Genomic DNA, 12,810 nt, shown 5'->3' with positions numbered 1-12,810 from the left:
ACATATAATGTTAGAACAAATCTGTTATTTCTTTATTAAATTTTCCTCAATTCCTCCTTAAAATTTCATCTGCATTTTCGTCCTTCTTCGTTTTGTTTCTCTCTCACGGGAAACCCTTGTTTCATTTCTTGCTATCATATCTATAGAGAAAACCTGACACCAGAAAGAGGTTCTTTCTGCGACAAACCCTAGCGATCCAAACGGTCATTCAGCATTTCATGGTGCGAATCACCGAGTTGAATCGCATAGCAATCTGAGTTTCTGATCGGTTGACGCGGTCATGGGTGCTGCGGGCTCCAAGCTTGAGAAGGCTCTTGGCGACCAATTCCCCGAAGGAGAACGTTACTTCGGCCTTGAGAATTTCGGCAACACTTGTTACTGCAACAGCGTCTTGCAGGTCTTCAATCCGATTTACGATTTTTCCTTTTAGTTCTATTTTTTTCGTGTTCCATCGATACTCTAATATTTACTGCATCTTTGCTTTTTGTTCTGGTTTCTAGTGGTGAATTCTTTATTCTATTAGAGTTGTTTTTGTTGCAATTTCGAGTGTATTGTCCAAATAATTTAGTGCTTTAAGGCATATCAGTGTTTTGCACGCTCCGTTGATCTGTTCAGTGGACTCTTCAAGTGCTGGATTTTTGTTATAATTCATAGTTTTGTTAAAATTAAAAGTTGGATATGTTGTTCAATCTTTTGTACGCTTCATTCAATTGTATCATCAGCGTGTCTTTTGGCGTAAACGTCAATTTAAAAATTGTTGGCTGGTTGCACTCGTTGTGTTTGCCATCTAAAAAATATCAGTAAGGGCACTTGAAGTGTCTGGAGAACTTACTTCAAGATTGTCGGTTTGCTATTTTTCGCCTTGTTTTTTAGGGTTCTTTTGCTAACAAGTTTCTTGTTTTGCCTCCTTGTACAGGCACTATACTTTTGTGTTCCTTTTCGTGAACAATTACTGGAGTATTATGGAAATAACAAAAGCATACTGGATGGGGAAGAAAATCTTTTGACGTGCTTGGCGGATTTGTTTTCACAGGTAATCAGTCCGTAGTTTGGAATTTTTTGGCATTACATACTTGATGTCCCCCGAGCTTGTTTAGATTTGGTTGGTCAAGGGTTATTCACCATTTGAAAGTTGTACCGCCTTCACTAATAGTGGTTGTATTGCTTGGCATGGACTTTAATAGAAGGAGCTCTTGATTTCCTAGATTTGTTCGATTCTTCATTTATTTGATCATATGAATCAAAGTACATTTTTTTTTCTTTGATACCTCTTTGTGGATCTTGTCATCTTTATTTTTGGATTTGTGACTGTGCTTTCTCTAGTAACATTGGCTACCAAATGACATTGACCATTCAATAGACAGATCTGAGAAAACTTGGATGAATGTAAAATGTTCTTTCCATGTACTGTAAAATGTTCTTTCCATGATCTTATTTAAGCTCTTGCTGTTCTTTATAGATTTCATTTTCTTAACCATTATGTTGAAGGATTTTTGCAATGCTGATGAAATTTGTGCTTGTAACATACAAATATGCATATATGTTTATTTTATGGTTCAGTTCAGTTTCAGTTCTTCCTTGCAAAGCATACTGTGGATTTTTATTATATTGATCAGTTGAAGTTTATCAAACAGGACTACCTACCTACCTATAATGTCTAATATATATATATATATATATATATATATATATATATATATATATATATATATATGTAGCTGACATTTTTGTTTTTAACTTTTGTATTCTTTCCTGTTGCTCTTTTTCTGAGAAATATGGAATTGACATGGATTATCTAAATTTTACATTAAAGTATCTTCTTATCTGAGAAATTGTTTTATCTTGTCTGCAATGTGTTTTATGTAGGTTTGTCCTATTTTTTACTTGTTTCCCCCCTTCCTCCTTGCCTTCAAGTTATGTGAAATTGGTCTATTTAATATGATGCTTGCCTAAATCTGTGACGATGTATTCTTGAGTATATGTATTATGTGTGCATGAGAAATGACTCTGCGCTATTTCAGTGTGCTTTTTTTAGTACTTCCATCGTGTATATCTTGCATTTTTGTCTAATTCATTGCCTCAAATGTCTATTTAATAGTCATTTACATGTCTATTTAATGGGCACTTACACCCCATCTCTTATGATGCTCAAGAACTTGCTTGATATTTGTAGTGTGCTTTTAGTAAGTATCTTCATTTTGTATATCCTGAATAATATTTTCCAGTTATTTTTGTGAATCAAATGTCCATTTAATTTTAGTGGCATTTGCATGCCTATTCATTTGTCTCCTGGTTGTAAATGTAACGTATTTATTTCTTTTGGTGTAGATAAGTTCCCAGAAGAAAAAGACTGGTGTTGTTGCTCCCAAACGATTTGTACAGAGGCTGAAAAAACAGAACGAACTCTTCCGTAGCTATATGCACCAGGTATGTGTTTAAACTGTCAAGAATGAGTGCAGAATGGCAATTATTCTAGAAAACCTGTAAATTTATTTTGGCTGTAATGTTTATATTACAATAAGCAGGTTAATTTTTATCATGCTCACAAACAAAGTTTGCTATGTTTTTATTATTCTCCCTGCTTATGAAAGTATGTTATGCTTATGGGCCTCTTAGGCACATGCCCTTTCCTATAAGATGCAGCTTATTTAAACATGAATCCTAGCTAGAGATGCTACAGTATGTATTCAAGATTTCTCACTGGCCTTGTTTTGAGATATATTGTCAGTTGTCATGTTGGTGGACCAAATTTTCTTGTTTACAATTTGTACGCTTGAACTCTGTATGAACATCTTTTTATAAACAGGAAATTCTTTTGAACTGTTTGTAATAAAATTAATTTGAAATGGTCATGTTGCTTGTACATTTTTGGGCCTTTTTTATATACATGAACTGGAATTTGTACACTTCAAATTGGATTACTATTACATGTCCTGTTGGAAGCATATAATACCATTACTTTGGCAACAACTATTTTGACTCTGGCATATTGTATCGTTACTTTATTATGTCTAATCATGCTTTTCCTGTGTATCAGTGATATATAAATGGTGCATTGTCTTATTAGTTTTTCCCCCTTCTCTTTTGAGTAAATTATCTTGTGACTCATGTTCAGTGTTCATCTTTGGAAATGACTTTAACTGAGTTTGTACAATGACAATTTGTTATTTTTGAATGAGGTTGTTCATTATAAATGTTACCAAACTCATGTGCTGTATAAGTGTATTTGTTATTTCTTGATTGCTATTATCTGTTAAACTCTGCTTCATTGGTTGCATAAGGGCTCTCGTTAAAGTTTTTTAGTAGACAACATTTTTATTGTGGATCTTCTTTTTATGGTAGGATGCCCATGAATTCTTGAACTTTTTGCTGAATGAACTTGTTGATATTCTTGAGAAAGAGAGTCAAGCTGTAAAAGCTGCTGATCAGGAGACCTCACCACCTTCCGAAAAGGCTGTTAATGGCCCCAAGAATGGTCAAGCTAATGGTGTTCACAAAGAGCCATTAGTTACTTGGGTACACAAAAATTTTCAGGTGACTTGCTTTGTCAATTTTTTTACATTTTTTTGTATGTTTCCTGCTGCATGAGAGGGGACCATAGATAGCTAACTTTCTATTTAATCAGTCAATTAGCATCTCTTTTAAAGTGCACCTGAATTGTTGTTTGCTAGTTTAGCTTTTTCTTAAATTTATGGATAATCCATTCATATTGGCTTTTATGTAAATTATAATGGAAACCTGTGCATTTTCGTAGATTCTATTACACTATTAATTTAATATAGATGAACTTTATTACTAAACAATATGCAAAATAGTATTTTCACTGGTACTTTATTTATTTTTATTGTGGGGAGAGGGTGTGGTTGATCTTCCCCTGCACTCTAGTGGTACAATGCATTTTTTTGGAATTTTATTGTTGTAACTTGGTCTGACCAGGGAATACTCACCAATGAGACAAGGTGCTTGCAATGTGAAACAGTGACAGCTCGAGATGAAACATTTTTAGACTTGAGTCTTGATATTGAGCAGAACAGCTCAATTACAAGCTGTTTGAAAAATTTCAGTTCCACTGAGACACTGAACGCTGAAGACAAATTCTTTTGTGACAAATGCTGCAGGTATATGGCTTTTTGGCACAATTTGTTTCTGTAGTTACCTGTTCAGCCGTTTTGAATCATGTGCATAGCTGAACTAATCTGCTGCTTGTTTATCTAGTAAGAACAACAGCAATCGAGTCTTGTCCCACTAGATTTAATTGTCTGTGTGGATTTGTCATGTCATTTCTTATGTTGAAAACGAAATTTTGAGAAAATCTTTTGGATCAAGATCATTTCCAACAGTTTTTCCTCAAGTTTCTAGAGTGCATCTTCTACCTTTTGTAACTGGAGTGAAATAGTTTGTGATCAAACACCAAACACATCTCGAAAAACTTAAATACCTTATTTTATGGGAATTTTCATCTCCTTTTTATAAAAAAAAAATGCAATTCATGTTTATGGACCAATACTACAATTTTAAAAAAGAAAACCATGCTATGTTCACTTCTCCATTCATTGACAGTTTTCTCTACCTGTTATTTGAGTGAGATTTGTCGTCGTCAGTTTAGTGAGTGAAATATGTGTGCAGTCTGTTTCTTGTGTTCCATGTCCGTACCGAGATGTAATATTTTTTATTGTATTAGTTTGCAAGAAGCTCAGAAGAGGATGAAGATAAAGAAACCACCTCACATCTTGGTCATCCATCTTAAGCGTTTTAAGTACATGGAGCAGCTTGGTCGCTACAAGAAGCTGTCATATCGGGTTGTTTTTCCCCTGGAGCTGAAGCTAAGTAACACTGTTGAAGATGCAGATATAGAGTATTCTCTATTTGCGGTAGTTGTCCATGTTGGGAGTGGGCCCAACCATGGGCATTATGTGAGCCTTGTGAAAAGCCATAACCACTGGTTATTTTTTGATGACGAAAATGTAGAGATGATTGACGAATCTGCTGTGCAGACGTTCTTTGGATCATCACAGGAATATTCAAGTAATACAGATCATGGGTACATTTTGTTCTATGAGAGCCTTGGCTCTGGTAACAGGAATTAGATGGAGGAGTTCTACAACTCTTCTGTAATCATTTGGACTTCTTCTTTTCACCAGGTTTCCATATTTATTTTCCTTTCTACCGTTTTCCCTTTATTCAACATCCCCCAGAGGATTCGGGTTGTGAAAATTTATACTTAGGTGGTTGCCATGTACAGTGGATAGTGTTAGCACTGTCCTTTTTCTTTTTACTCTTTCTCACAATAAGAACAGTATATATATCGGGTGAAAATTTCACCAACGATGTGTATTCATGGTTGCAAACGCTCAACCAACATTAGAAACAAATGAAAATTGATCCTAACTCGTGCTAGATTATATTTTGTATTGTTTGTTTGACCAACTCCTAGGTCGTAGGCAGGCTTTTTTTCCGAGGTCTAGTCAACATAAATCGTGTATGTAAATTCATAATTATTGCAATTGTCCACTATTCCGAATAAAAACTATTTTTGTGCATCCCTTTAACGCGGATGTTGGACATTAACTAACTGTTAGGGACAACCTTTTCTCCTCCTGACAGTTAAGCATGCATTGAAAAATTAGCTTCATACTTTCATTTTGAAATTTAACCAGATTATTTTAGTGAATGAAGTTTGTGCATTGATATTTAATTAATAATTATAAAGCGTAACTTAATTTTTATAATATCCACCTACAGATAACTTTTGGTCGATTAAAGTATACATATTTAAAATAAAACTTTTGTAAAGGCATCTCAATACGTATTTAACTGGACAATCTCGTCTCTTTTGCAGTTCTATCTACAACGGAAATATTTTAGTTGTGTACATTGAGATATTTTTATCCGTAACTTGACTATAGTAGAATTAATACACACTTTTCTTCCCCTATCTACTTTTCCATTATTTTTAATTTTTAAATAGAGAGAAAATGATTGTCTTTTCCATAGTTCTAAGGTTGGTTTTATTGGTTAGACATTTTTCTTTCAATGTTAGCAAGTGATACTTTAAAAAGAATTAGATTTAATATTACTATAGCGATGAACATAAGACAGTTCATGACCTAACTGTGCTGTTACATTATAAGCCACACAACTGACGATGAAATCTAACTTCTAAGTTGCTGTAGGCATGAAAATATCTTCGTCCAACAGTGCTTCAAGATCAGTGAGGTTATTGAAGTCTCTCATTTCTTCTGAATTGTTACAATTGCTATCATGCTTTACCTGCAAAAGATATACAATCAGTCTGCGCATGATGTCAATATTCTATGGGGTTCAGTGTTATCATACTCGATAGTCTACTTGTAAACTCAGTGTCCACATCATATGAATATTAATTCACTAAAATATTGTGAACAACTAAAATTACGTTAATGTTATTCTTGAGAAGGGAGAAATATTAAAATTAGCGGTTGAGAGAAAAGGGGTAAAATACCTGATTTTCTTGGATCTCAGTCACTACATTCAACACCCTATGGTATTGGTCCCTTGCTTCTGGATACTGAATCATTGACTTCACCCTGGCTAGGGCTTTCTGCAATCTTTGCTCTGTTTGCTTCCTGCCTTCTTTTAAGACATCATAGTCATCCTCAGGGGAAGTTACATCTTGTATCATAGTTACCTCAGAATTGGCCTCTGATTTAAATCCTCGCAAACCACTACCTTTTCGACGCCAACGCAAAATAACCTTCTCCAATATCCCAACAGACCAAATTATCTTCCCACAATTTTTCCTAACCTGGTGTCCTCTCACATGAGCCTATAACCACGGAAATAGACAGACACCTTGTAAATTGGATCCAACTAAAAGGAGCCCCAAGAACAATAAAATCAAACCCATAATAAATTCCATTCATTTGCACACGTTACACACAAATGTACCTGAATTTTTACTATACGTTGTCGAATCATCAAAAATTCTTTTCTGCCCTTCCAACCGCGGAATTTGTTCTGGATACGTATTGCAGCAGCATGGACCGGCTCATCGCGTGATCCTGACTTGTGTGATTTCCCATTCATTTTTACAAGTGAAAGAGCACGTTCATCAGATATTCCAAATTTGTCATCACCAAATTCCTTCAGTTGCTTTCTCTGGAATGATTGCATTCTGAAGACTTGATGAATCCGAGCCGCAGCTTGGGTGGCATTGCACACTGCAGCCAATGAATCTTTCAGCGACTGTTCATATGATGGACCATCAAGATCATTAACTTGAGCAATGTTTTGGGTTCTTTGGACCACTTTGGTTCCAGAATTTTCTCCCACATCCTTGTTCAAATCAAGAGTAGTGAGTTGTGCACTAAGTGAAGATTCTGCGAGATACCCTGCAATTCCTTTATGCCCATTTGTAGAAGCTAGATCAGCTGGTGTTCTACCAGAAGGATGTTCTGGACATGGATCAGTCAGCAACCCAGGTGCTGCGCCAAGAGATATGAGGAAAGCAACTGTGCGCTCCCTGATAAAGTAAGGCACAAGAAAATGAAAATAAAATTCAAAGCATTAACAATTCATCATAGATGTTCTCTCATTCATAACAAAAGGTTCTTCCAAGCATAGTATATCATAGGGTTTTCCAGTAGATTTTTCCTATAGTTTATTCATTTCATTATTAATGGCACTTCATCCTTCAACCCTATGATATTTAGTATCAACGAGTTAGCATTTGAACTGCTTTTAGGTCCATTTCACATATTTTCTCTTGGCACTAATCTATTCTTTCTCATGTACAATCATACTTGCAAAGCTGCAATTAGTATCAGTGAGCCATTTTATTAAGTTAGTGTAAGGTAAGTCATGCACGATTAATACGGTAAACTAAAAATTCGATTTTTACCAAATGTGCTTCATACTGCAAGCACTGACGTTCTCACCTGCCATAAAATGCTGCCCAATGAAGAGCAGTCCATCCATTTACGTCACGAAAGTTCACATTGACACCAGCAACTACTGTGGGTTCTAGGGCCCAATCGTAGCCAAGAGCAGCAGCAAAATGAAGCACACCTTGTCCACCCTCATCCAATACATTGGGGCCTTTCCCATCTTCTGTAATTTTCTGAAGGAGCCATGCGTGCAACTTATCTTTTAGAAGATTTTGAAGCAGCTGCTCCTGCAAATCTTCTGGAGAAAAATCCTTCTCTTGAGTAAGTTCCAGTAGTTTGTCCCAAACATCATCCTCCCCCCTTAGCAAAGAACTGATTTTACTTCTCAGTTGAGATTTCTCATTTTCACTGATTGAATCTGAATTCTGAGGAAGGGCATGCCCCAGGGATAACAGTTCTCCAAATCGTCTACTAAGAGTAAGAAAAATGCTGGCTCTATCCTTAGCTGCAGTGTTGATTTCTTGAGTACAGTTGACCTGGAAATCAAATTCTCGCACTTCACTGCATGCTAACCTATTGGAACAAGTTACATAGAAAGGTACCCTCCCAGCCTTGTGTGGAGGAGTATGACAGCAAAGAACATCTTTTGCAAGTATCACTGCAGGCACTTCTACCTCACCAAACATGCATGACCATTTACATTGTTCTGCTTCTTGTTGGCTTCTTAAGAATCGTCCAGAAATGATAATCTATACATTTTGTTTTTCACAAGTGAAAATATAAATAATCAGAATATAACTGACAGATGAGTAAAAAGGCAACTACAGCAATTCAATGAGCATATCTAAAGGGAATACCTTAACTTCTGACCCTTCAAATGCCCAGCTTGGGGAATAGTCAATAATGCTAAAAAGCTGCTCATTGGAAACAGATGGATCCAATACATAGGTGTCCAGGTGCCCTTGGGAAGGAATAGTTGTGCTGCCAACCTCACTTTCACTTTCAACTGTATCCCAATAAGCACCAGAAGTAGATGGTTTATTTGATTCTTCTACATCTCCAAGCTCTTTACTCATCCATTGGTTAAAACTGTCAAGCTTCTTCAGACCCTCTTCTGCTGGGGATCCATCTAACGGAGTCCTTTTAAAAGTGAAAGGTGTGTCTTCTATTCCATCCAGGGTTCTACTGGCCTCAAAATCTGATTTTAGTTTTTCTTTTGTATTCAGAAGCATCTCTTGAGGATCATTTAGCATTAGAACCTTGTTTTGTTTGTGTTGATGGAGAAGAGACTGTTCCAAGGATTCCTGAATATCAACTTCATTAACTTCATGCTCACAGTTGCTACAACTAGCCTCACATGCTGAGCTTGAATGGACATTGTCTATAGGCCAACTGGACACGCGTAAAGAATCAACACTATATCCCTGTTAACAGAGATGATTAGAATTTAACCAATTAAATGAATTTAAAGGAAAGAAATAAAAGTTAAGTAACATGTTATCGGTCACAAAAGGCAAAATCAGTTGCTTGATTATATACTTTTTCCACAGAAACATGAAACAGGTAATTACAAAATCAACAAAATATGCAGCATCATACCAATATCAAGTCTTTTGACTTTTGACAAAAAGACATAATACCCTGTCAAAGCTCCTCAGAACAGATTACACAGGCTGCATACTTTTACAGCTAAATATTATCATGCGACATAAAAATATTGCAAAAAGTGCTCCATGCAAATGAAGTACCAATAGTACCAGTACACAATACCTGCCAACTTCCTTCAGCTTGTATAAGACTTCCATTGTCATGCAGCTTAGCCATGCTGGTGGTCAAATGTGGCACCATTATGTCATATCCTTGACAAAAATTGCTACTGACTGCCATGTCATCAGGTTGCATTTCAGGAAATAAAGGCTGAAAAGGCATGTGTTGATTTCCTCCATTATTTTCTAAGATATCTTCCCATGAGGAAAATCCCAGGGGTTTTGGGGATTCATATATCAATCCACCATTATGAATGTCTATGATTTTTCTGTCTTGAGTGAGTGAGATGTAATTCACCTCAGCATTGACGGGTAACTTCTTTTGCTCATCTGTTCCAATTTCAATAGTAAAACTCATGTTAGTTATGGACTTTCCTGATCAAAAAGGTCAGTATGTATAAAAATATTACACAAAGTATTTGATTTAAGAAGTCTGATTCCTTATAATTACCTCAAAAGCTATACTCTTCAAATGATATGAATGTAAGACTGCGGTATGGTGTAAATTTATAGTGACAAAGCATAAAAGTTAAACTAACAATTTAAAATGAAGAAACTTACTTATGTGTGGGTGAGGAGAATAAGAACCAGCAGGTTGATCTATAATCTTCTCCACAGGGCGTTGTAACTCCAGGAAAGAATAAAACTCAGAACTTGCATGGCTATTGAATGCTGTAAAAATTACATCAATTTAAAAAAATTTAATACACAAGAAAAAGTGACAAAGGCATAAAAAAGGTTATTCAAAATGTCATCTAGATATGTAAAACTGAAAACAGAACATTTTAATTATTAATGTGCAGCAAAAGAAGTACCAGATTCAGCTTCTTCATATTCTGATACTTGGGCACTGTTCATGCTTGTATCCATAGTTTGTGAAGGAACCTGGTAACTGTTTGGATGAGGTGTGGACGAAAAAGAAGAGTCCATCTCTGCTTTGAGCATAATTTTGTCAGTGTGTTGAGCACAAGGAAGAGATTCTTCATTTTCTTTAGCACACGTATAGTTTGCCTTGGCTCCCTAATTATTTTGAACAAGACAGATGAGTGAAAGGAATAAAGGACCAAAATGAAATTATTCATAGATGGGAAGACATATCATATCACGATTATATTCCATTACATGCTTCAGAAAATTCACTCCTAAAAATCGTATGATGCTGAAATTTGTCAGAGCAAATTAAGAAAACACTGGCAGCTTTTTTTAGGAAAATCTAGTTAGATAATGCTGAAGTTATGATGGAATTGCAATGTTTTACTTTCCTACTTCATATATAATTCAGCAACCCAATTATATTTTACTAGTTCGTTATTCTTTTAATTGCACTGTAAATGTAGAAGTAAGCTATTCCTCTTGAGCTATTATCAAATAACAACTAGGGAAAAAATACTAATAAAATCTTAACCTGTTACCTTCACTTGTCGATAATGAACTAGAACAATGTTAGAGAGTTCCCTGCAACAACGTTGAATAAAAAAGGGTGAGAAGGGGAGACCCTTCCATAGACAAAAACCATAGAAAATAAATGACCAATTTCTAGAAACCGTAAATTATGCACAGTTTCTATCATATTAGTTCTAGGTTAAAGCATACCATCCTCGAGCAAGAACAAGCACATTAAAAACAAATGTTCCTTCTTTCTGGATACTACCTAATATGAGATGGAGAATGAGAACGTAGAATTGTAGGAATTGGAAGTGAGAAGAATGAATGCAAAGAGCAGAATCAGGCAAAAGAAGACAAATCAAGAGGGAAATTTTTGGAGTAAACTTCGAAAACATTATACATAAACGCTTACTCTTCAAGCAGCCAATATGTACGTCTCTGAAAATTCTCATCTTCTTCTCCATGAGCATAGTAACAGTGCAACACATCCACACTTCCAGCCTGAGAGAATCATATTATGCCTCATTCAGTGCAACAATATATAAAGAAGAAAGGCTCTCTCATTACATTCTACTACCTAAAGACTCTAAACCTTTGACACAGAATATTTTTACCTTTAGTCTCTCATGTGCTTCTCTTACTGTTTTTCCATCTTTTTTCTTCCTCCAGTTGTGGCCATCCTTTCTGAAGTATCTCAGCACCTTCCGATCAAATAAGAAAAGTGAACCACCTAACGCCAAGGAAGAAATACGATAAGACCTAACGATGAGCATTATTACAATTAGGTTCCATTTAAATAAACTTCTCTATAAATGAATTGAGCTTCTCTCATAAGGTAAAATTAACTTATGTATTTTTAGAGAAATCATATACCAGAACTTCTATAGAAGTTATGTACATGAGTTGCAGAATTTCAATTTCACCTTTTTACTTTCTTCTCCTACAAGGGCATACATGCAGAGAAGTTTATTGAAACATGGATGTGATGTTGGGCATAATTTTGTGAAGTTTTCAGGCATGTCCCAGTACCCATAAGATATAAACTTCTAAAAGATTAAAATCCTAAACCTCCACCTTCCCCTTAAATAGAAAAACAAACACAATTTTACAAATCCTTTTCTCCTTATCAAGCTACTAAGTAACTAAGACAACTTCATGGCAGAAAAGAAACCATACTTGGTGGCATATGAGCAGGCTCTGGAGCAATTCGGAACTTCTTATAGTTGCTGAGAATTGCGCAAATTTCAGCCGGACGCAGCCATCGATGCTGTGCTTCCACGATAATTTGCTTGATATCTATGCCCATAAAGAAACATAGAAATTCAAAAACAGAGTCAGCATCAATAGATAACAACGATAAAGGGATAGCATTTCAATGCTTCACTATCATGGGTACTTCTAAAAAGGGTTTCTTTCTTCAGAGTTTGAAGCATGCGAATGTCAAGCAATAAAAGGGGAATCAAAGCGAAGAAAAGCTGACCCAATTGAGAGGGGGGAACGTAGTGTCTGGCCTCAGCCATGAAATGAGAAGCTGAGCTCAAAGCTTCAATTTTGTTAGGACCAGTAAGGTAAAGAAGAGGTAGGAGAAGTTCCTTTTTTCCTAAATCTAAGAGAAGCAAAAGGAAAAGATGGTAGTGTATTGTGATGTATGTATAATAAATTGTAATAACTGGGAAAGTTCCACAATGAATTTTAACGCGGAGAGAGAGTGTAACGGGTGTTCAGAGGGTGTGGCCAATGAACGAAAAAAGAAAAGTTTTCAACGCGGGAAGTCTTTGGACTGTGAAAGCGTT

The 12,810-nt window shown here is 35.8% G+C and overlaps 2 protein-coding genes across 3 annotated transcripts; one reads left to right on the top strand and one right to left on the bottom strand.

Annotated features, from left to right (window-relative positions):
* Positions 1–5,402, top strand: LOC114178553 (ubiquitin carboxyl-terminal hydrolase 4). The gene is made up of 6 exons (XM_028064542.2): positions 1–397; positions 917–1,033; positions 2,329–2,427; positions 3,343–3,534; positions 3,937–4,118; positions 4,682–5,402. Exons 1-6 carry the CDS (start codon positions 281–283, stop codon positions 5,085–5,087), a joined length of 1,113 nt encoding a protein of 370 aa, XP_027920343.1. The 5' UTR covers positions 1–280; the 3' UTR covers positions 5,088–5,402.
* Positions 5,403–6,047: 645 nt separating this feature from the next.
* SR1 (signal responsive 1) lies at positions 6,048–12,810 on the bottom strand. Of its 2 annotated transcripts, XM_028064537.2 has the most exons (13): positions 12,498–12,810; positions 12,194–12,313; positions 11,632–11,747; positions 11,430–11,518; positions 11,044–11,086; positions 10,447–10,651; positions 10,193–10,303; positions 9,636–9,961; positions 8,723–9,289; positions 7,917–8,614; positions 6,928–7,501; positions 6,482–6,805; positions 6,048–6,270 (listed from the first exon to the last, which is right to left on the bottom strand). In XM_028064537.2, the coding sequence occupies exons 1-13, from the start codon at positions 12,535–12,537 to the stop codon at positions 6,160–6,162; spliced, it is 3,324 nt and encodes a 1,107-aa protein (XP_027920338.2). In that variant the 5' UTR covers positions 12,538–12,810; the 3' UTR covers positions 6,048–6,159. The 2 variants fall into 2 exon arrangements, with proteins under 2 accessions (XP_027920338.2, XP_027920339.1); XM_028064538.2 differs by lacking the exon at positions 12,498–12,810 and having other exon boundaries at positions 11,632–11,776.

This window comes from Vigna unguiculata, chromosome 3 (genome assembly GCF_037176805.1).
Source record: "Vigna unguiculata cultivar grain cowpea cultivar isolate G323 ecotype 2 chromosome 3, ASM3717680v1, whole genome shotgun sequence".
NCBI classification, from domain to species: domain Eukaryota; kingdom Viridiplantae; phylum Streptophyta; class Magnoliopsida; order Fabales; family Fabaceae; genus Vigna; species Vigna unguiculata.
Note: the sequence above shows the minus strand (reverse complement) of the source record. Positions and strands in the feature narration are given on the sequence as shown.